Genomic DNA, 25,283 nt, shown 5'->3' on the forward strand with positions numbered 1-25,283 from the left:
CATAGTTTTGGAAGTTTTAGCCACAGCAATCAGAGAAGAAAAAGAAATAAAAAGAATCCAAATCAGAAAAGAAGTAATGCTGTCACTGTTTGCAGATGACATGACACTATACATAGAGAATCCTAAAGATGCTACCAGAAAACTACTAGAGCTAATCAATGAATTTGGTGAAGTAGCAGGATACAAAATTAATGCACAGAAATCTCTGGCATTCCTATACACTAATGATGAAAAATCTGAAAGTGAAATTAAGAAAACTGCCATTTACCATTGCAAGAAAAAGAATAAAATATCTAGGAATAAATCTACCTAAGGAGACAAAAGACCTGTATGCAGAAAATTATAAGACATTGATGAAAGAAATTAAAGATGATACAAATAGATGGAGAGGTACACCATGTTCTTGGATTGGAAGAATCAACATTGTGAAAATGACTCTACTACCCAAAGCAATCTACAGATTCAATGCAATCCCTATCAAACTACCATTGGCATTTTTCACAGAACTAGCAAACAAAAAATTTCACAATTTGTATGGAAACACAAAAGACCCCAAATAGCCAAAATAGTGTTGAGAATGAAAAATGGAGCTGGAGGAATCAGGCTCCCTGACTTCAGACTATACTACAAAGCTACAGTCATCAAGACAGTATGGTACTGGCACAAAAACAGAAATATAGATCAATGGAACAGGATAGAAAGCCCAGAGATAAACCCACGCACATATGGTCACCTTATCTTTGATAAAGGAGGCAAGAATATACAGTGGAGAAAAGACAGCCTCTTCAATAAGTGGTGCTGGGAAAACTGGACCGGTACATGTAAAAGTATGAAATTAGAACAGTCCCTAACACCATACACAAAAATAAACTCAAAATGGATTAAAGACCTAAATGTAAGGCGAGACACTATCAAACGCTTAGAGGAAAATATAGGCAGAACACTCTATGACATAAATCACAGCAAGATCCTTTTTGACCCACCTCCTAGAGAAAGGGAAATAAAAACAAAAATAAACAAATGGGACCTAATGACACTTCAAAGCTTTTGCACAGCAAAGGAAACCATAAACAAGACCAAAAGACAACCCTCAGAATGGGAGAAAATATTTGCAAATGAAGCAACTGACAAAGGATTAATCTCCAAGATTTACAAGCAGCTCATGCAGCTCAATAACAATAAACAAACAGCCCCATCCAAAAATGGGCAGAAGACCTAAATAGACATTTCTCCAAAGAAGATATACAGATTGCCAACAAACACATGAAAGAATGCTCAACATCATTAATCATTAGAGAAATGCAAATCAAAAGTACAATGAGATATCATGTCCCACCGGTCAGAATGGCCATCATCAAAAAATCTAGGAACAATAAATGCTGGAGAGGGTGTGGAGAAAATGGAACACTCTTGCACTGCTGGTGGGAATGTGAATTGGTTCAGCCACTATGGAGAACAGTATGGAGGTTCCTTCAAAAACTACAAATAGAACTACCATATGACCCAGCAATCCCACTACTGGGCATATACCCTGAGAAAACCAAAATTCAAAAAGAGTCATGTACCAAAATGTTCATTGCAGCTCTATTTACAATAGCCCGGAGATGGAAGCAACCTAAGTGCCCATCATCGGATGAATGGATTAAGAAGATGGGCACATATATACAATGGAATATTACTCAGCCATAAAAAGAAACGAAATTGAGCTATTTTTAATGAGGTGGATAGACCTAGAGTCTGTCATACAGAGTGAAGTAAGTCAGAAAGAAAAAGACAAATACCGTATGCTAATACATATATATGGAATTTAAGAAAAAAAAAATGTCATGAAGAACCTAGGGGTAAGACAGGAATAAAGATGCAGACCTACTGGAGAACGGACTTGAGGATATGGGGAGGGGGAAGGGTGAGCTGTGACAGGGCGAGAGAGAGTCATGGACATATACACACTAACAAACATAAGGTAGATAGCTAGTGGGAAGCAGCCGCATGGCACAGGGATATTGGCTCGGTGTTTTGTGACAGCCTGGAGGGGTGGGATAGGGAGGGTGGGAGGAGGGAGACGCAAGAGGGAAGACATATGGGAACATATGTATATGTATAACTGATTCACTTTGTTATAAAGCAGAAACTAACACACCATTGTAAAGCAATTATACCCCAATAAAGATGTTAAAAAAAAAAAAAACCACTAAAAATAGAACTACCATACAACCCAGCAATCCCACTACTGGGCATATACCCTGAGAAAACCATAATTCAAAAAGAGTCATGTACCAAAATGTTCATTGCAGCTCTATTTACAATAGCCAGGACATGGAAGCAACCTAAGTGTCCATCATTGGATGAATGGATAAAGAAGATGTGGCACATATATACAATGGAATATTACTCAGCCATAAAAAGAAATGAAATTGAGATATTTGTAGTGAGGTGGATGGACCTAGAGTCTGCCATACAGAGTGAAGTAAGTCAGAAAGAGAAAAACAAATACCGTATACTAACACATATATATGGAATCTAAGGGGGAAAAAAAAGGTCATGAAGAACCTAGGGGTAAGACGGGAATAAAGACACAGACCTACTAGAGAATGGACTTGAAGATATGGGGAGGGGGAAGGGTAAGCTGTGACAAAGTGAGAGAGTGGCATGGACATATATACACGACCAAGTGTAAAACAGATAGCTAGTGGGAAGCAGTCGCATAGCACAGGGAGATCAGCTCGGTGGTTTGTGACCACCTGGAGGGGTGGGATAATGAGAGTGGGTTGGAGGGAGATGCAAGAGGGAGGAGATATGGGAACATATGTATATGTATAACTGATTCACTTTGCTATAAAGCAGAAACTAACACACGATTGTAAAGCAATTATACTCCAGTAAAGATGTTTAAAAAAAAAAAAAGAAAATACGTCTCTGGCCTTAATGTACTCTAAAGTTGAAAAAATGTTCTGATGATTTTGGGAAGAAGTGGGCTAGCTCTTTAATGAGGTGGTATTAAAAATATATTACTATTTTGAAGCAAAGAAAAAGACCTATTATAGTTACATTAATTATAATAGTGTGATATTGGTGTAAGCAGACACACAATAGGTCCACAGAACAGAATAGACAGTCTAGAAATAAACCTACACATATATAGGCAACTGATTTTCAACAAACATGCCAAGGCAGTTCAATGGAAAAATGTTAATCTTTATAATAAATGGTGCTGAAACAATTGAATAGCCATAGGTTAAAAAAAAAAAAAAATCAACCTCAACCCTTACTATACACCATATACAAAAACTCACTGGAAATAGGTCATTGACCTAAATGTAAGAACAACTTATTGAAGAGAACATAGGAGAAAATGTTTGTAATCTCAGGTTTGCCAAGATTTCAAAAATACACACAAAACCCACAAACTCTAAAATAAATAAATCAGTAATATGGGCTTTATAAAAATAAAAACGTTTGCTTTGGGGCTTCCCTGGTGGTGCAGTGGTTAAGAATCCGCCTGCCAATGCAGGGGACACGGGTTTGAGCCCTGGTCCAGGAAGATCCCAAATGCCGCGGATCAACTAAGCCCGTGTGCTACAATCTACTGAGCCTGCGCTCTGGAGCCCGTGCGCCTCAACAAGAGAAGCCACCGCAATGAGAAGCCTGTGCACCGCAGTGAAGAGTAGCCCCCGCTCTCCGCAACTAGAGAAATCCCATATACAGCAACGAAGACCCAATGCAACCAAAAATAAAATAAATAAAATTTTAAAAAGTTTGCTCTCACTTCTATTCACTGTTATGAAAATGGAAAGGTAAACCACAGACTGGGAGAAAATATTTGCAAAACATACATTCAACAGAGGAATTGTATCTAGAATATATAAATAACTATTACAACTTATTAATAAGAAGACAAAAAAACCAATTTGAAACAAGTGGGTCAAAAATTTGAACAGACACTTCACTAAAGAAGATACAAGTGTGGCAGGTATGTATTAATGTAAGAAAAGATATTGAATACCATTAGTCATTAGGGAAGTGCAAATCAAAACCATAATGAGATATTATTGCATATCCGCTGGAATGGCTAAAATTTAAAAGACTGATGTCTGATTTAAAAGACTGATAACAGATGTTACCAAGGATGAGGATAATTGGCTCTCTCATAACGCTGCTGGTTATAATTTAAAATGATTCAACCACTTTGGAAAACAGTTTGACAATTTCTTTAAAAATTACACCTTATCATATGAATGCAGTCTTTCCACTCCTGCGTATTCACTCAAGAGAAATAAAAGTATATGTCCACACCAAGACTTGTTTGCAAATGTTCATGGTGGCTTCATTGGTAATAATAAAAAAACACAAAAAACAAAAACAAACAAACAAAAAACAGCTGTCCATCAACAGCTAAATGGATGTTAAATGTTGGCATATGGCTCAGCAATAACAAGGAACTATTGATACTAGCAACAACAAAGAAATTCTGAGTGAAATAACACAGACCCCAAAAATAATACACACTGTAAAACTGCATCTATATAAAATTCTAGAAAATTCTAACTAATCTATGATGGTGGTTGCTTACTGATAGAGCAGGGAGACTAGGGATGGACATAAAGAAACATAAGAGAAAAGACCACAGTAATGAGACCTAATCTTACTGGAGTGAAATGATCCTGTTAAAAAGTAGTGGGAGTTAAATTTGGGTGGCTAGGGTAGGTCGGATTTTGAAAGATTATTAATCAAGCATAATAATTTAGACTTAGAATAAAAAACAGAAAGCTATCAGACTTTTAGTAAAGGGATCATATAACTGAAGTGGAATTTAAGCAAGTATCCTGTTCTAAAAGCCAAGGAGAATGAAGATTTGTGTTGGGCATGGCCAGTAGAGTTAAATCCTTTCCCTACAATTAAAAAGCCACGTCAAAGTCATGTCAAAGGGTATGTTCTCCTGGGAGTGCGTCATATACAAGGCAAGGTCTCCTATCACCACGTACTGTTTGTCTAGTCCTGACAAATATTATTCCCATTTCTACTGAACGAAGAAAGAAACTCAAACATCTGAAATTGCCAGTAACACATAGGCTTATATAGAAGTTCTTGTTTCTGGTTCTGCCTAATTTACCTTGGCACTATTTTCACAGAAGTCAAATATTTGGTGCTTTGAATAAATACAGAACAAATTCCAGGGTAGGGCCTGGACAACACAATTTCCGCAGTTTAAACTGGCTTTACCTATTTATGGTTTTCAGATAGGAATTACTTCCTTACTAGGACAATAGCATAGGCAGAGAATGTAGTCAAAAGCATTAAACTAGGTATCAGAAGTCTAATTGTGTGACCTTAGGCAACTTGCTAACTTTTCTGAGTCTCAGGTTCCTTGCCTATAACATTGGGGCTCATGGTAAAACTTCATAACGTTTCTATAAGAAGCAATGGGAGGGACTTCCCTCCTGGTGCAGTGGTTAAGAATCCACCCGCCAATGCAGGGGATGTGGGTTTGACTCCTGGTCTGGGAAGATCCCACATGCCGTGGAACGCCACAACTACTGAGCCTGCACTCTAGAGCCCATGAGCCACAACTACTGAGCCCACGTGCCTAGAGCCCGTGCTCCGCAACAAGAGAAGCCACCACAATGAGAAGCCCGCGCACCGCAAGGAAGAGTAGCCCCCGCTCACAGTAACTAGAGAAAGCCCACGCTTAGCAACTGACCCAACGCAGCCATAAATAAATAAATACATACATAGAAGCAATGGGATAATATATTAAAATGTTGCCCATTTATGTTGTTTAAATAATTAAACAGCAGAACTTCAGACTCTTACAGCCAATAGGAATGGTTGATGGTGCAAGACTCTCAGCAAATCAATGACTTTGTCACAGAGGAGACATTTTTTGATAGTACCTCTACCATGGAAACTGTTCCCTTCTTACTAAAAGGTAGCATGGAGGGTAACAGAACCCCCAAAGTGTGCTTGTGAGGTCAAACGTGCCTTCTGGAAGGAGACATTGAGATCTGAGAGGGAGAAAATATGCCCTTGATGTAACATACAATCACAGCAGATGTTACAGATCATATACAGCAAACCTCCTGAAGGTTCAGCATTTTGATTGATACAAGCAGTATAAATTAGGAACCAGAACATAAATACCATTATGAAGACTGCACTCAAGAGTGGATCCTAAGCAATTGCACACGGAAAGAGTAAGAATTCTCTGCAAGTACAAAAGCTCATTCCAATTTAATTCTATGTGGGATTTGAAACGGTATGGAATACGTAACAGGATGAATCAATGACATCAAACTAGAATGACTAAACAGAGAATCTAAATATAACTTGATATTTCCCTTAGTTCTCACTGATTCTCTAGAACAATGCTGTCCAATAGCAATATAATGTCAGCTACATATGTCATTTAAATTTTCTAGAAGTCACATTAAAATCAAAACAGATGAAATTAATTTTAATAATAAATTTTATTTAATCCAATATATCCAAAATATCATCTCAACTTGTAATAAATATAATAATTATTAATGAGACATGCTATATTCTTTATTTCATATGATACTTTTGAAATCTGGTGTGTATTTTACACTTACAGTACATCTCAATGTAGGCACATTTAAAGGCAGCACAGCTCTAGAAAGCAGGGATTAAATATTAACACCAGATCCAAAACATATATTATACATATTTGCACATTATTTTGTATACATTTTAAAGAAAAGCAAAGCTTAAAATTGTGTTTTAGGATTTAAAATATTTTTGGCCAACCTCTCTTGGAACTTCTGTGGAAAGAGAAAGAATGATGGTGATTATCTCAAAACCTCCAATTTTTTTGTTTGCAATCAGACTTTTGTTATTTTGTTATCATTTATTTTTCATAATTACCTTAAACACATTTACTATTCTTGGCAAACATAAAAAAACCAAGAATGACATTTAAATGTGTAATAAAACAATTTGCACAAGAGCCCTTATCCCCTTAGGTTGAACTGTAGGAAAACAGTTGCAGAACATGTTACTTGTTTAGGCAAATGTTTCTCACTAGAGCTCTATTGTCATTTTGGGTGGAACATTCCTACCAGTTGCAGGATATACAAAAACCCTAGCCCTGGCTATGAAATTTTAGTACCATCCTTAGTCATGGTAACAAAATAAAAATTGCCCCCATGCAGCCACAACCCCCGGTAGAAAGGACACAAACCTCCCAGTTGAGAAGCACTGCTTAAGACTTTTGTTAAAATCTGATCAGTTAACAAAGCACCTGCGGTTGTGAATATTCTGTAAAAGAAACAAATTATAATATCAACCTAAGAAAAAAATCCCTATATATCAAAGTTACTTGGATCTACAAGGGAGATTTTATATATATATATATATATATATATATATATATAATTAAAGCTAATACTACCTTACTAGATGTCTTACATGTCTGAATTTAATTTTCTCTTCTCTGAGAGGGGTCTTATATTGTTCTACTTCCACATTCCCACATTTGTTCCCTCTTCCACACTATCTTATCTTAAATTTACACCCGAATTAATTGTATTTTTTTCTTTGTATTAATAGTAAAATCATGGATATATTTTGAATTATTTGGAATGACTGTAGAGGATTTTTTTCCCCTTTATTCTTAACAAAAGAACATGCTTCTCAATTAAAACTTAGGAGAATATAGGTTGAGATGCAGTATGTAGAGTTATTTGGATAATAATTGTCATTAAGTGGGAATTCCCTGGTGGTCTAGCGGTTAGGACTTGGTTATTTCCTTGCCGTGGCCTGGGATTGATCCCTGGTGGGGGAACTAAGATCCCACAAGCCGCGAGGTGGGGCGGTAAAAAAAATATTGTAATTAAGTAAATATACATCATCTTCATGATGGCTGATCTCATTTACCCCTTATAACCAGGTTTCTCCACAATAGAATGGAGTTACTCCTCGGCATTAACAGCTACCAGTTGTATGTTAAAGCACCCAGGAGAAGCAATATAGTCAGTGACTACCATAATGATCGAGATGTATGATGATACCAGTAATTATTTTTAGTATAGATATCTTTTGGATACAACAATCATCACTAATATGATCATGTATCTTTAAAATTTTATGTATGTATGTATGTATACTAATCGAATCTGTTGTGAGCATAAACATTACTTGGTACTCTAGAGCAACTGTTGGCAAACTATGGCCAATAGGCCAAATCCAGCCTGCCACCTGTTTCTGTAAATAAAGTTCTATTAGAACACATTCTCATTCACTTACATTTATCTATGACTGCTTCTGTGCGGCAACAGGAGTTAAATAGTAGTGGTGATAGAGAGACTGTATCACCTACAGAGTCTAAAATATTTACTGTCTCTTTAGAGAAAGAGTTTGTTGACCCCTGCTGCAGATTGTAAGCTAAAGGTCAGCAAAAAACCTACACAAATGATTTTTCTTTTATGGCTAGAATGAATTTTATGGAATAAGATCAAGGAGCTGTTAGTTGTCTTGGGCCAAGGTCTCTTCCTTATAGAGGGGCACTTAGGACTGGAAATCTTGACACTGTCTCATGTCAGAGGTGAGAAAACCTGGTGAAGTGCATTTTAATGAGATTTACGAAGTATCTGTTCTAGAGAATTTTCAGGTGAATCTAATCTTTCTAATTGGTATCTGAAACTATTAGATTGCAGGGAATCTGATAAAGCTTCACAGGAATAACTGAAAGGTTTGTGGGAATAATATTGTCTAAATAAGAGTTTGTAGTTTTAAAAAAAATGTAATTCATCATGTTAAGTTGCTCTTTGGCACAATGCAATTGTAAGAACATCTTTTTGTTCCTTAGAACATGTTTTCGCTTAGATTGGAATCTAGAAGTCTTTGGTATGCTTTGCTTTGTTTTATGTTTGCATTTTTGTCATGCCATTTCTTTTTCTTTAATCTTGTTTAATGCTATCAGTAGTATAGTCATTTTCTTTTTACTCTCTTCTCTCCAACACATTTTCTACCAGAATTGTACCATGGAAAATGAAAGAGGTAGGTAGAGCACAGAAAGATATCAATGTTAGTTCTTAACTTTCTGTCTTTTGTCTACTGTTGTCTACAGTTGTCTGATAATGTTAAGGTAAATCGGAAAAATCTTCCCCATTTTTGTGGGAGCATGAATTTCTAGCCAGATAAAATCCATTCTAGTTTGGCTTTGGCGAAATTATACTTCATAGCAAGGGAAGAAATGTAGCCAGACCAAACCTTTATACTAGAAAAGTATGGCTATATTATTTTCTGTGTGTCCTCTTGGACCACAACTGTCATTTATCAGCCTTGCCTGTGGAGTTAGAGCAGGGGCTTGAGTGAGACCAAGGATTTATGACACAAAAAGCAGCAGGAGAATTTTTCTCACAAGCCCATAGCTACTGCACAGTATTTATGAAGACAACATATAATCAAGTATTTCAGCATTTTAAGAAATCCCTGTACAAACTCTCACTAGACCCTTTAATCACCTGTACAGTATTGTGATTCTGCTCAAATGATTCACTTTCAGGGCAGGGGAAACTCAAAAGATTCCTGTGGGAGCCCATGCCATTATTTGTGCAGCCTTAGTTATGAACAAAACTCTTGTAATGACTTTAAAGCTGCTTCTCTTTAACTTTCACTATTTAGTCCTAGTTCCGTTCTCTGATGCTACGAAAAAAGTCTGACTCTTCCTTCACAGATGAACCCCCAAATTTTGGAAATATTGTGTTCCAACGAGTCTCTGCTTTTCCAGGATCATCTTCCCTAGAACCCCTCAATTTCCCCTCATTTCACATTTAACCATCTTACTTTCAACCCTTATTTCATAAGTTCGTCAACGTTCCTCATGAAAAGTGACTCCAGACCAGTGCACAGAACCACTGCCGCTGAGAAGGAAAAGATATTTTCGTCCAAATTTTGGGGAAGCAGTCAGGGTCATTTAAATTCAAAGCTAAACCTTTAATGAAAAAGAAAAAAGATTTCAAGGAAGCAATTAACAGGCTATGCAGAGATTTATCTTGTTAGGTCCACGAGCCGCGCCTCCGAGGCTCGCTGCTCGCGCCAGCAAGCCAAGCAGTAACTGGAAGGTCGTCGTACGGGGAACTACTCGGGCAAAGTGACATTCTGCTATTTGGACTGTTACCCTCATCCAGCCGACCTCACGTTGCATTAATCTTCATTTGCAATTAAAGTCTCCCACCTCTTTCCGCTCAGACAGATTAAGATGTACACCTGGATCCAATCCAATGGGAAGGAGGCTGTACACGGCCACTTCCGGGTCACTTCCGGGTCGAGGCGCCTCCAGCGCCCAATCGGGAGTTAGGGGCGGGGCTGCGCCTGCGCGCCGCCGGAACGCCGGGGTCAGGTGTTGCACTTTCGCTCTCAAGCCGCTAACTCTGTGAGAGTTTGCCCACGCTCGTCCGCAGTCTGGAGACTGAGTTTGGTGTCGCAGAAGAACTCTGGCTTTAGTCAGGTAAGTCCCGCGGTTGTCTTCCACCTCATTGCCTGCGTTCACAGTGGAACGGGAATGGCTGTAGTAGGATTCACCTGTGTTCTCCTCATATTTTCTCCTGATCCTCTGAAACCTTGAGTTCTGAGGGCGAGCCTGGAGGGGTGGGGCAGCTTTGGTTACCGTGACAACTGCAAGACACCAGTTTAGGCTTTGAGAATTTGGGAAGGGAGAGCTTCTTCTGGAATGACTCCTTAAAATACGTGTGAGTCGGGTTCAAACTCAAGTGTTATTTCAAATTCTGTGCTCGTAACCACAGAATTTGATTTTTTTTTTTTTTTTTTTTTTGCGGTACGCAGGCCTCTCACTGTTGTGGCCTCTCCCGTTGCGGAGCACAGGCTCCGGACGCGCAGGCTCAGCGGCCATGACTCACGGGCCTAGCCGCTCCGCGGCACGTGGAATCTTCCCGGACCGGGGCACGAACCCGTGTACCCTGCATCGGCAGGCGGACTCTCAACCACTCCGCCACTAGGGAAGCCCCAGAATTTGATTTTGAAAGGTTTATTCGGGTTGTGATGTGGAGAAGCCAAATTTGAGGCAGGGTAAATAGTTAGAAAGCTAATGCAGCAATCCAGACACAGTTTGAAGGTGTCCCGAGCCAGGGGAGTGGTGTAGAGTTGCGGAGCAGAGAGAAGATAGAAGTACTAGCAGGTAGTACCAGCAGGACCTAATAATCAATTGGATATGTGGAAGGAGGGAGAGGGGTCCTGAGCATCTGGACGGTTAACTCCAAACTCAGCTTGGCACAAGGCTGTTTTTGTAGATTCTTTTCCCGCCATCTGCCTTCCGCCAAACTCTGTACATGCCAAGTGTGTTTGATGTTCTAGTTACCAGAGTATTGTCCTCACCTTTTTGTGACACTGAGCCAGATTACATAGTTTCACTGAGCCCTTCAGTTTTTTTCAGCATGAAAATGGAAGAAAGTAATACCACTTATCTCCGGATTTCTGTAAGGATTAAATTAGATACTTGTAGCCCTGGTGTATAGAAAGGGCCCCATAAATGTTAACTACTACTGTTATTATTTGTCATATTGTTTTATTATACATTATTTTGATGTTTCTTCCCCTAGATGACTTTTTTTAACTTAAAAAGTTAGTATCTTATCTATCTTTGTATCTTCTTGGAATATAGTAGTAGTTGCAGTTGTCTTTTTTTTTTAATGGGTCATTGATTTTGGCTGCTGCTGACATAATTAAATTCATTTCTTACTTTAAAGGAACTACCAGGTACAATTAATTTTGTTGATCATTGATATTTATTAGATAAAAGATGGCTGTCTTTCTGTATAACTGAGAAGCCTGTGGATTAAGATGTACAAAAAGTAACTGATATTCTCAGTCTGGAATAGGTATGAGTGATTTCAGTGAAGAATTGATAAGGCCCACAACAGAGGATGAACAGGGGGAACCGCGTGCGCCCTCTGGTACAGGGATGTGTTTTCCTTGGCTCCAAAAGCATATAGAAACCATAGGTAAGTAAAATAACATATAACCATTTCCGCTCTAATGCAAGGAGATGATAAGATTCAATATGGGTACAAAAATGGATAACCAAGCTGGTTCAAGTTTCAAAATAAGACTGTATGAGGATTTTTTTTTAGGCTGTTAATAAAAAAGAAATAATAAAAATAGATTCTTTTTTTCTTTTAGAATTCTTTTCCTTTGAATTAATAACAGTCTGTATTACGATAGATACACTTTTTCCCCCCCCAGTAATACTTACTGAGCATTTATTATATCCCTGGCATTGGTTAAATATTGGGGATACGTAGTTGAAGAAGATATGATCTCTACCACTGAGGAGTACATACCAGAAGTTTCTGTTGAATTGCATTGAAATAAGCCCTAATAGAATTGATCTATAATAGATTTTAAGAAAGGAATATTTTCTTCTATTTTCATCTAATGTAGAAATAAACAAGTTTTTCTATGGAATAAATTCCTTATCAGAATATATAAAAGAAGCAGTTGTCTGTATGTTGGCATGTTGGGTCGTGTAGTCCTGGGAATACATTTGAACCAGGACTTTTCTAATTGCCCACAAATATATCTTTCTTAGCCTGGCTTTCTTTCCCCTTGACTGAGATTCCCTGGCTCCTAGAGTTTAGCTCTTATTTCTTTATTTTTTAATCTAAATACCATCTCATTTAATTATCTCAGTAAATTAATCCTCAGTAAATCTATGTGCTAGGCATTTTAGAGATGAGGGAACTGAACTTCAGAAGAAGTTAAAATTCTTAATGCTGGTATCAGGAGTCAAATCCAGGCCTATCTGATCTCAAAGCCTACATTGAGATACATATATTGAAAAAAGGGATAATATATGTAAAGTGCCTAGCATAGAGCCTCATGCATAGTGAGTGTTGAAAAATAATAGTTTACTTCCTCTTTCCTCATTTTATTTTTGCTGAATTAATGTACATGGTTTGAGCCAGGTTTGAATGAATGGTACTTCAGAGGGGATGCTACCACACCCCTTGTAGGGAACTAGTAATCTAAAGTTTCTGCTAGTTTTAAGGCGTACCTGGACATGTGTCTGTCACCAGTGTTCTATAGTGAGCTTGAGTCAGTCCACAAACAAGTAGGTTTAAGACCAGAATTTACATGCTTAGACATGTTTTATATATTACAGATAGCCTGTTAAACCCCAAATACTTCCTGTCTGCAATGAGAATATAGTTGCAGGTAGTATTGACATTGTAGTGGTAATTAACCATAACAGGAAAACACAATTGCCTAACAATTATTTATATTTTATTCTCTTAAATTTCTTTTGGCGTTTTGAAGGGTGTGTCCCCTAGAATAAAAACTTTGAAGGTGGGCACCAATCTGGAATAAAGCTGTATGTTGAGCACTTAGAATACTGCTTGGCTATGGTAGTGCTCAAAATATATTCGTTGACAGGCTGACGAGTTTCCAGGTTATTTCAAGGAAATTAGAAATTAGGTTGATGGCACTGGTTCTTTATTGTACCTCATTCCATCAAATTTATTTTCCTTGACAGTTATTCTTAAAGTTTATCAGCAACAAATAAGATTATCTTTTGCTCACAAAGGGTGAAATGAGAGCTACTCCTGAGGTAATTAGGCTCAGTTGGAAGACAGGAGGGGAATTTTCCAAGGATTTATGTATCCTAGTCTAAAGTTGATTTCCAGTTTGAGCTGTGAAAACTTGAGAGGTAGAAGGGAGTCCGGCCTGAGATCAGTTTTCCTTTAGGTGAATAACCGAGGTTTTAGGGAAGAGGTATTTTGTCACTTTCTTGGCCTAGCTGCCTGGTGTTGCTGCTGATACTGGGAGTTTGGGTGTAGATCCTGTTAAATGCAGCTTCTAATTCAGAGAGGTAGGTGGGACATAGTATTCTGCATTTCTAATAAGCTCCCTGGGGATACTAAGACTACATCAGGATCCCCAGGTGATTTGTATGTACATTTAAAAAGTTTGAAAAGCACTGGTCAAGAGAAACAGTCTTTGGGACTTCCCTGGTGGTCCAGCCGTTAAGACTCTGTGCTCCCAATGCAGGGGCCCCTGGTTTGATCCCTGGTCAGGGAATTAGATCCTGCATGCGGCAACTAAAAGATCTGGCACACAGCAACTGAAGATCCCGCGTGCTGCAATGAAGATGCTGCATGCCACTACTAAGACCCGGTACAGCCAAATAAATAAATATTTAAGGGAAAAAAAAAAGAGAGATATAGTATTCTACTTTTTTTTCCCCTGAAGAATTAGGTACTATCTTGCACAGTTTTAAGGTGCCATCTAAAACTTGTATAAGTTTGAGAGTTGCAAAAGGCATAATTTTCGGCATATATTGGCACTTTTAAATGAAATTATCATGTGACTTAAAAAATAATTTGGTGGAATCTAAATAATATAGGGATGTGATACCTTTATCATCCATTTAGTATTTATGAAAAAGCTTTTAATAGATGGAAATTTTATATTGTTCCTTTTTCTTTTATACTTTTATTCTTGCCATAAAGTATGTATCTACATTTAATTAATTTTTGCTAATATCCTGTAAGGTTTTAAGTATTAAAATCTCTTCTGGATTGAGAAATCATTGTAATTGAGTTTTGTACCCACCTAATCAAAATAACATAAGTAGTGTTACAAGTTTTGTTAAATTTTAAGTATTAAAGGTAAATTTTTATTGCTTATTTATCTCAATAAAATGGGTAAGGTTATCACTTTTTTCCAGTTCTTATGTCTGTGGATGAATATTACGTATTCCTAGAATGAGAAAAGATTTAGCTTCAATTCTACCGTATTTTGTTTTAATTGGTGGACATTCTGAGAAAGTTTAGTCACATAAGTAACTAGCTGGCAATGAATGGGGTTTAATTATAGCAATGTATCAGGTCTTTGGATTCCTTCTGAATTATCTATGAAAAAATTACATAGTGATCTAAAATAAAAAATTATTAGGTTCTACAGTTTTGATAAGCAAAGAATTAAAAATCACCTGACTTGCAAATGGATGTGTTAGAGTCGTTCACTTTCTCAACACTCAACACCTGTATTTTCACCTTAAGGTAAAATATAATGATTTTGATCATGAAGCCTTGTATATAGGCACAGTTTCCTAGGAGATCAACTTTAGGAAAGAGTATGTGAGAAAGTTGAAGATCTGCAAGTTGATTGCTGTAAAACTATCTTTGCATGGTACTTATTAGTCTCTGTGTACTCCCAGGGGTGAGGGTACCCCAAATGGAAGACTGCTGGCCTGTACGCGTCTTTAGTAGCGTGGGAAGAGAAGAGGTGGCAATATGCCACCTGTTACTCATAACCGGGCTTGTAACTAAGCACAAATATTCTTAACAAGAGGATTGTCAATACTTTAGAGATATAAATGCCAATGTCTACAGTTATTATAATCTCATTTGCATTTACATCATTGAGTTACTGGGAACTCGGTCCTTAAAAAATAAAAGTGCACCTCTTGGTGTTTTCAGAACATAGGTAGGTAAAAAAGACCATACTTTCCTAGGATGACCCTGATGATTTTTACCCATTCTAAATACTTGGGACTGTGCTTTTGGGGCCCTCTTTAAGAGATTCTTCCCAGATTGTTTAGTGCAAGGATGAAAGGACAGTTGAATCAGATTTGAAGGATCTGGTGATCTCGGTAGCCCGAGAATGTCAAATTGACATCTTCTAATTAGACATTTTTTTCATTTGCTAAAACTAGTTAAAATGGGTGGAAGAGTTTGTTTCAAATGGAACCAGCTTTGGAATTGGGGATGGGTTGGGTTAAGTAATACCTACTGCTCTACTTGTTAAAACTATGCTTATCAGAAATGTTTCTTGAATTGTTGATTTGGGGTCACTGTGGGTCAAGACTCTCCTCTTTAACCCTGATAGCGACTGGAGGAAAACAGGAGAAGGATTTTGCTCAGACAACAAGTGCTTGTTTAAGTCTTATCCAAGAAGCTCTGCTGAAGCACCAGTGGCAGCGAGCTGCAGAATACATGCACAGTTACTTTCAGATCTTGGAAGATTCAGATAGCAACAAGAGACAGATTGCACCAGAGGTAAGTAAGGTCTGAGTCTGCTGGAAGATAGGACAGAATCCTGGGAGTTTTCTGCCTTTTGAACTTCACCCAGAATAGCTTTTGCTATTGATTGATTTTACTAAAAGCTACTAAAAGTGGTTTTGGGTAGAGAGTTCGTATGAGGACGTTTTTTTGCACACTTCTTTTTCCTATTATCATTTTAAAGGAGACAAAAATAGTTTTAAATCTGAATTTTCAGATTCCCCAATACTCATTCATTTAAATAATTCTTTCCCTGTGTCCTTATTTTCCCCTTTCTGTAGGACGTTCCCCATTTTCAAGCAAACGTGTTGTTATTTCTCCCATTTAGCATCATCTCTTGACCCCTACTTCTTCCACAGGCTGTGCCCCATTTCTCCATTCTGCCTTTCAGCAAAACTCCTTGAGAGAGTTTTGTGTACCCATCCATTCCAAACCCTTTCCAGTTAGACTACCCACCAGCCATCACCATTTTTACCAAGTTGCTTTGTTAAGGTCAACAGTGATCTCCATGTTGCTGAATCCGGTGGCAGATTCTCAGTGCTCATCTAACTTGATCTGTCAGCAATATTAAACATAGTAGATCATTCCCTCCTGTGTGACATAGCTTCTTTGTCTGGCTTCCAGGATGTGATACTCTCAGTTTTTTCTCCTACCTCACTGGCCATTCCTCAGTCTCCTTTTCTGATTGCTCCTCTTCTCCTTTGCTTTCTGACGTGGGACTACCCACGAACTCTAACCCTTAGTTGTTATCGTTATCTGAACTCACTCTTGATGATCTCATTCAGTTTCATAGCCTTACATTCAGTCTGCATGCTGGCGATCCCCAATTGTGTATCTGGGGTCCTGACATCTCTCTTCAAGTCCAGATTTCTGTATCCAACTGTCTACTCAACGTCACCTCTTGATGTCTAATATCAGCTAGTATGGTATGTCATATCATAGTAACATATCTAAACTAGCTCTTCTGATATTCCCTGTCCAGCCGAATTTTCCTCATCTCAGATGACATTTCCTTTATGTATCTAATTGCGAGGGCCAAACTCTGGGGTGTTTTTTCTTTTATACCCCATATCCAAACCATCAGAAAACCCTGTTAGCTCTACTTTGAAAGCACGCTCCCTGCATTCTGAGTACTTCTCACCTCCTCCATTGCTGCGCCTGGCCTCAAGTCCCTATCACCTCACTTAGATGACTTCTTGCCCTCCCCCACCCCCGCAGTCTATTTTAAGCATAACCAGACTGATCCTTTTTTTAAAAAAAAAAAGCTGGTTTTATTGAGATATATTAACACACCATACAACTTGCCCATTTAAATTGAACAGTTCAGTTCAATTGCACAGAGATGTGCAACCATTACGGCAATCTAAATTTAGAACAGTTTTTGTCTTGCCCAGAAGATACCCTGTACCCACTTGTAGTTGCTCCTTTCCAACCCCCAGCCCCTGGCAACCACTTACCTACTTTCTATTCTGGACATTTCATATAAATGGAATCATATAGCATATGGCTTTTTGTGAATGAATTCTTTCACTGAACATAATGTTTTCAAGCCTTTCCATATTGTAGCATATTAGTACATCATTTCTTTTTATTGCAAAATAATATTCCAGTGTATGGCTTTATCTCATTTTATGTATCAATTCATCAGTTTTTAGACATTTGGGTAGTTTCCACTTTTGGTTACTACGAATACTGCTGCTTTGAACATTTATGTACAAGATTTTTTTTTGATGTACAAGTTTTTGTACGGATGTTTGTTGTAATTTCTCTTGGGTGTATACCTAGGAGTGGCATTGCTAGGGCATAAAATACATGTAACCTCTTAAGGAACCACTAGACTGTTTTCCAGAGTGACTGCACCATTTTACGTTCCCACAAGCCATATACGAGGGTCCCAACATCCCTACATCATCGCCAACCGTATTATTGTCTGTCTTCTTGATTTTAGCCATCCTAGTGGTTGTGAAGTGGTATCTCATTGTAGCTTTGGTTGGCATTTTCCTAATGATTAATGATGCAGCATAGTCCTTTTTTTTTTTTTTTGTGGTACGCGGGCTTCTCACTGTTGTGGCCTCTCCCGTTGCGGAGCACAAGCTCCAGACGCGCAGGCTCAGCGGCCATGGGCCCAGCCTCTCCGCGGCATGTGGGATCTTCCCGGACCGGGGCACGAACCCGTGTCCCCTGCATCGGCAGGCGGACTCTCAACCACTGCGCCACCAGGGAAGCCCAGCATAGTCCTTTTAAAACATAAGTCAAATCATGTCACTCCTCTACTGAAAACACTACAGTGTCTTCCCATTTCACTCAGAGTAAGAGCCAGAGTCTTTCCGATTGCCTGCAAGTTCTGTGTGCTCTGCCCACTCCCTTTCCCCCTTTGACCTCATCTCCTATTACTGTCCAACTTGCTTTTCCTTCTCCAACCTCACTGGCCTCCTTGCTCTTCCTTGAACAACCATACTCCTTCCTGATCGCCTTTGCCTTTGCTATTTCTTTTACCTAGGAAGGTCTTTCTTCAGATATCACTATGGTCACCCTCCTTCAAGTCATACCTTCAGTGGGCCCTACCTTGACTATTTAAAATTGTAACTGGGGCTTCCCTGGTGGTGCAGTGGTTAAGAATCCACCTGCCAATGCTGGGGACACGGGTTCGAGTCCTGGTCCGGGAAGATCCCACATGCCGTGGAGCAAGCCCATGTGCCACAACTACTGAGCCTGTGCTCCAGAGCCCGCGAACCACGACTACTGAAACTCGCGTGCCTAGAGCCCGTGCTCCGCAACAAGAGAAGCCACCGCAATGAGAAGCCTGCGCACCACAATGAAGAGAGCCACCGCTCACCGCAACTAGAGAAAGCCTGTGCGCAGGAACGAAGACCCAACGCAGCCAAAAATAAATAAATAAATAAATAAATAAATAAATAAATAAATAAAATAAAATTGCAACTGCACACCAACCCCCTTCACTTTCCAGCTGGCACTCCTGATCCCTTTATCCTGCTTCATTCTTTTCGCATAATACTTGCCAATTTAATTATTGTATTTCTTGGTTATTGTCAGTCTCTCTACAATAGAATGTAAATTCCACAAGGGCAAGGATCTAGAACAGTGCCTGGCATATATTGTTAAATTTATTCTGTAAAAGACAGTTTATCCACAAATAACTTCACATGAATATCTCAAGTAGCTTTTACTATTACAGTAACCATTGCATCAGTTAGATATTTAATAGAGACAAAAAATATTAAAGAAAAAAATTTAACCATTGATTGAAAGTTTAGTAATGGACTAAAGTTATATAGATCTGTAAAACATTGGGCAAGTTACAGTCTCTTTTGGTCCAGAGTTTGTTTTACAAAATGAAAGAATTAAATCAGTGGTTTCCAGACACTTGTTTGGGCTCTGTTTAAATCATATAGGGCTTTTGTTTAAAATACAGATTCCTGTGCTGCACTCCAGTTCTACTGAACTGAAGTCTGAATCCCTAGAATATTTATTTTTAAGTGGTGTCCCAGGTAATTCTTACATACAACAAGGTTTAAGAACCACTGTGATAGGATAATCTCCACATTTTCTTTAAGCATCAAAATACTGCAATTTGGTGTTCTGTAAATGAAATCTTGGTCTTTCTGAGTTGGGAAGATGAGTATTACGATTACACAAAACAATCAGTATGTATGTTCAGAGAAAGAATTGATTTAAAATCCACTTAAATTTACTTTGAAGTCACTGTTACTGAAGTACTTTAAATTGGGGTAAGAGAATAGACCATGCAAAAGAAGAGCTCCAAGTTCTGTCACCAAAGTTTTGGTGGTCTAGGGTGAAAATATTTTTATTAAAATTTGTCCATAGCTGATGAAAATTCTTAAATTGGAGCTCTAAATATAGACTAAATATAGTCAATAGTTGTAGATACTTGATAGGATCTCAAGAAACATCTAGTCCATAGCTCTCATTTGGTAGATAATAAAGATGAGGCTGAGAGCAGTGAAGAAGCCAATATTAATAGAACCCAAGTTTTCTGACATTAATATTCTTCCTGCTATACTAGTTAAAAATGTTATTTCAATATGTATCTTAACTGCTTACCTTCTTTAGACTACTAACTACTATTATAGTTACCTGGTATTTTCACTTAATCAGCAGAAAAGATTTTTATCCCATAAGATATAATATTAGTTTCACTGGGTAAAGTACAGTAAAATGTTGACGGTAGTGGTGTCTAGAAAAAGGAACTATAGGTGGTTTTTTAACGCTGTAATCAGAAAAAAATAGCTTTCTTAGATATTGGTTAAGGCAAGGATTTTACAGTTTTGTTAGTAATTTCTGTTTTGACAGATTATTTGGAGGCTTGGAAGTGAAATTCTTTATTATCATCCCAAAAGCAGTGTGGAGACTTTCAATACCTTTGCTGACCGGATGAAAAATATTGGTGTCATGAATTACTTGAAGGTGAGTATATAGGTTTTGTGAATTTACATCTGCGGCATTCATTTCTAAAAATTGCTTGTCTCAGTGATGAGGTAGGTAATGTAAAAAGCATGAGAAACGGGGTAAGACACCTGGGTCAATAAGAGAAGCTGAAAGAAAGCAGCATCGTGAGAACCATTTACTTTTTCATTTCCTGTTGCCTACCACGTTGTCTGAGTGAAAGTATCTTCTCTTTGTGTATCTCTGGCTGCCAGAGTCAGTCCTTCAGAGATGGCAGTTGTGCTTCATTATGATGATGGGCCAAATTCTAATATGTTTACTTAAGTCAGTTGAGATCTCTGAGAATTGATGCTTTTGGAAAAGGGAAACAGCTAAACAAATTGGGAATTTGAATACTGGAGAAAAAAATTGTTTCCAGCTTTGTTGAGATATAATTGACATATATCGTGTAAGTTTAAGGTGTAAAATGTGATGATTTGATGCATGGATATATTGCCAAATGTTTACCATAATGAGGTTAGTTAATGCCTCCATCCCCTCACATAATTACCGTTTTGTTGTTGTTGTCATGGTGAGAATGTTAAAGCTCTATCCTCATAGCAGTTTTCAAGTTAACAATGCTATAGTCACCATGCTGTACATTAGATCCTCAAACTTACTCATCTTATGATTGAAAGTTTGTGTCCTTTGACCAACATTTCCCCATTTCTCCACCCCTCAGCCTGTGGCCAGCATTTTACTCTCTTTCTATGGGTCGGATGTTTGTAGATTCCACATAAAAGTGCGATCATACAATATTACGATTTTCTGTCTGACTTATTTCACTAAGCATAATGCCCTCAGAGCCCATACATGTAGTCACAAATGGCAATATTTCATTCTTTTGTGTGGCTGAATAATATTCCATCGTGTGTGTGTGTGTGTGTGTATGTGTGTGTGTGTGTGTGTGTGTAACATTTTCCTTATCCATTCTTCCATCAGTGCTTACTTAGATTGCTTCCATGTCTGGGCTTTTGTGAATCGTGCTGCAGTGAACATGGGAGTGCAGATTTCTTGTCGAGATAGTGATTTCACCTTTGGATATATATGCAAAAGTGGATTGCTGACTCATATGGTGGATCTATTTTTAATTTGTTTGAGGAACCTCCATACCATTCTGCATAGTGGCTGGACCACTTTACATCCTGAAGAGAATGTACACCAGCAGTATACAAAGGTTCTTGTTTATCCACATCCTCACCAGCACTTGTTATCTCTTGTCTTTTTGATGCTAGCCATTCTGACAGGTGTGAGGTGATGTCTCATTGTAGTTTTGATTTGTATTTCCCTGACAGTGATGTTGAGCACCTTTTCATGTACTTTTTGGCCATTTGTGTATCTTCTTTGGGAAAATGTCTATTCAAGTCCTCTGCCCATTTTTAATTGTAATGTGTTTTTTGTTGTGTTTGCTATTGAGTTGTATGAATTCTTTATATATTTTGGGTATTAACCCCTTATCAGATACTTTATTTGCAAATATTCTCTCCTATTCAGTAGGCTGCATTTTCATTTTGTTGATGGCTTCCTTTGCTGTGCAGAAGCATTTTAGTTTGATGTAGTCCCACTTGTTTATTCTTGCTTTTATTGCTTGTGCTTTCGGTGTCACACCCTAAAAAATCATTGCCAAGACCAATATCAAGGAATTTTTTTCTCTATTTTCTTCTAAGAGTTTTATAGTTTCAGATCTTACCTTTAAGTCCTTAATCCATTTTGAGTTAATTTTTGTGAGTGGTGTAAGTTAGGGGTCCAGTTTCATTCTTTTGCATGTAAATATCTAGTTTTCCCAACAACATTCATTGAAGAGACTGTCCTTTGCCCTTTGAGTATTCTTGGCTTCCTTGTCAAATATTAGTTGACGATATATGGATGGTTTTATTTTTGGACTCCCAGTTCTGTTCCACTTGTCTGATGTGTCTGTTTTTATGCCAGTACCATCCTGTTTTGATTACTGTAGCTTGGTAATATAGATTGAAATCAGGACAGGTGATACCTGTAGCTTTGTTCTTTCTCAAGGTTGTTTTGGCTATTCAGGGTCTTTTGTGGTTCCATACAAATTGTAGGATTATTTTTTTCTATTTTTGTAAAAAATGCCATGGGTATTTTGATAGGGATTGCATTGAATCTACAGATTGCTTTAGGTAGTAAGGACATTTTCACAATATTGACTCTTCTGATCCATGTGTGAAAATGTTTCAATGTTTCTAATGTTTAGGTGGAACTTTCTCCTTTAATAAAAGCCTTATCCAAAAGAATTGACACACTCCAAAATGTTATGACATCTCCCTCTCTCTGGTATATATGAGACTAAAAGCACTTTCTCAATAAAATTTTTAAATGCTTTGCTTTTTAATTTTTTTTCAGTGCCTCCAAACAAAGTTTTATTGGAACATTGCCACACCTATTCATCTCCATATTGTCAGTAGCTGCTTTTAGTAGGACAATGGCAGAGTTGTGATAGAGACCATATGGCCTGCAAAGCCTAAAATATTTACCCTCTGGTTTTTTGTTTTTACTTTTCCTATTTTCCAAATAGTTTTAAACTGCTGTAAAATATGTATAACATAAAATGTGGTAATCTAACCATTTTTAAGTGTGTAATTCAGTGGCATTAATTACATTCACATTGTTGTGTAACCCTCACTAGTATTTCCAAAACTTTTGCATCACCCCAAATAGAAACTCTGTACCCATTAAGCAATAACTCCTCATTCCTTCCTCCTCCCAGACCCTGGTAACCTCCGATCTGTTTTCTGTGTCTATGCATTTGCCTATTCTAGGTATTTCATATAAGTGGAATTATATAATATATGTCCTTTTATGTTCTGCTGTTTCGCTTAGCATAAAGTTTTCAAGATTTATCCATGTGTTGGCATGTATCAGACTTTATCCCTTTCTGTGGCTCAATACAATGTAATATTCTATTGTATGTATCTGTGAAATTTTGTTTATCCTTTCGTCTCTTGTTTGGTTGTTTCCATCTTTTGGCCATTGTGAATAACACTGCAGTGAACATTGGCGTGCAAGTATCTGTTTGAGTTCCTGCTTTCAATTCCTTTGGATATATACCTAGGACTAGAACTGCTGGATCATATTTTTTGTCATATATACAAATATATATATTATATATATATAAAGTATGTATGAACATATAATTCTATGTTTAACTTTTTTAGGACTCACCAAAGTGTTTCCCATAGTGGCTGTAGCATTTTATAATCCCACTGCTCTCTAATTTTGAAAAATGATTTTACCTAGTTTAGGATTCTTTTCAGATTTTATTAATTTAAGAAAAATTTTTTGCTTCTCTTACGTGCCATGTTCTCCCTTATGATCTTATTTTCTGGTAGACCACATACATTACAAGTAGAAACTAAATGGAGGCAGCATATGGTTCTACTTTAGGAAGAATTTTGTAAGTGAACAATTGGAAAAAGGGAATAGTCTGCCTTGGTGTTGTGTGCTCCCATTTTCTTCTTTCAGGGAGAAACTGGATAGCCATTTGATTGGGGAGGGAAGGTAGAGTTTTAAGTAAATTATTGGCTAGATCCTTTTAAGCTCATGGAATCTACTCAGTTGAAGTAAAGAAACCTGAGAGGAGCCTTATTTCATACTCTGGAGTCTGAGGGTGGTAGTTAGGATAGGCAATAAAACATGTTTTGCTGTTAACGATTTTAAAAACACTTGCTGCTGTTTTCCAGACAATGTGCTAGCCATGGTTCTTGCAGTAGGGGGAGACAGGCATGTAAATGGAATAAATGGTTATGGGTGCCATAGTAGAAGTGTACTGTACAGGGAGAAGACAAAGTGGAAAATGGTCGGCTCTCTGGAATTTTGGAAAGGGCTGGGATTGAATGAATAGGGGAGTCGGAAAAGAAAGGAAGTGAGGCTTGAGATGAGTCTGATAAAGCTAGTGGGTATTCACAGTGCATACTGTGGGAAAGAGTAGTCTAGCATGGCAGGAGATAATAAAGAGTTTAATAGCTCTGTGTCTAATGCTTTAGTTACTCTAAAAATCATGTGGGTAGAAGCCAGGGGAAGCTGAACTCTGTGTGCCATTTCTAAGGAGCTTAGATTTTTATTCTATAGGCAATGGGAACTGTTGAAGGATTTTACACAAATGACTAATGAGATTTCCTTGGCGGTCACGTGGAAGATGGATTGTAGCGGGGGCAGGATTAGAGACACCAGTTGAGAAATTATTACAGTAGTTTAAGATGAAGGTTTGAACTCTGACTCTGTTCAGATGATTAACTGTACTTCCCATCATTCTCCTCCTTAATGTCCTCCCTATTTGTGTTGCTCGTTCTTTGTGTAATTATTCTTTTTTTTTTAATTGAAGTATAGTTGCTGTATAATACTGTGTAAGTTACAGGTGTACAGTATAGTGATTTACAATTTTTAAAGCTTATACTCCATTTACAGTTATTGTAAAATATTGGCTATATTCCCTGTGTTGTACAATGTATCCTTGTAGCTTATTTTACACATATTAGTTTGTACCTCTTATTAAGATTACCACACCTATATTGCCCCTCCCTTCTGTGTGGAATTATTCTTATTGCTTCTCCTGTATCAGGCATACACTTTCCATTTGAACCAGTGCCATTCTTCAACACCCCTTATTAAGATGTTTTCTCTGAGTTTATAGAACATGTATAAAATAATTTATTGTCTGCTATGGGCTAAACTAGGTATTAGGTGGTATACAAATATATCATCTCACTTAATCCCCTTAATGCCCTTCAAAAGGGTTAATAATAATTGTTCCATATAAAAGAG

General features: G+C 37.8%; 1 protein-coding gene and 1 long non-coding RNA gene across 4 annotated transcripts in view; one reads left to right on the forward strand and one right to left on the reverse strand.

Annotated features, from left to right (window-relative positions):
- Nucleotides 1–6,525: 6,525 nt before the first annotated feature.
- Nucleotides 6,526–10,219, reverse strand: LOC116761682. The gene is made up of 3 exons (XR_004352078.1): nt 9,805–10,219; nt 7,199–7,275; nt 6,526–6,779 (listed from the first exon to the last, which is right to left on the reverse strand). It is a non-coding gene; the product is annotated as an uncharacterized LOC116761682 (long non-coding RNA).
- A 151-nt stretch (nt 10,220–10,370) lies between these two features.
- The window catches only part of TAF1A (TATA-box binding protein associated factor, RNA polymerase I subunit A), a 35,107-nt gene continuing 20,194 nt past the window's right edge, over nt 10,371–25,283 (forward strand). The window contains exons 1-4 of one of the 3 annotated variants that reach the window (XM_032653165.1): nt 10,371–10,468; nt 11,846–11,978; nt 15,868–16,037; nt 20,373–20,486. In XM_032653165.1, the coding sequence (XP_032509056.1) occupies nt 11,858–11,978; nt 15,868–16,037; nt 20,373–20,486 (405 nt within the window). In that variant the 5' untranslated portion in view covers nt 10,371–10,468; nt 11,846–11,857. Of the gene's footprint in view, nt 10,469–11,845; nt 11,979–14,046; nt 14,152–15,867; nt 16,038–20,372; nt 20,487–25,283 lie in introns of those variants that run through there. The other 2 variants (XM_032653174.1, XM_032653180.1) reach the window with 2 other exon arrangements.

The sequence above is a fragment of the Phocoena sinus genome, chromosome 1 (genome assembly GCF_008692025.1).
Source record: "Phocoena sinus isolate mPhoSin1 chromosome 1, mPhoSin1.pri, whole genome shotgun sequence".
NCBI lineage: Eukaryota > Metazoa > Chordata > Mammalia > Artiodactyla > Phocoenidae > Phocoena > Phocoena sinus.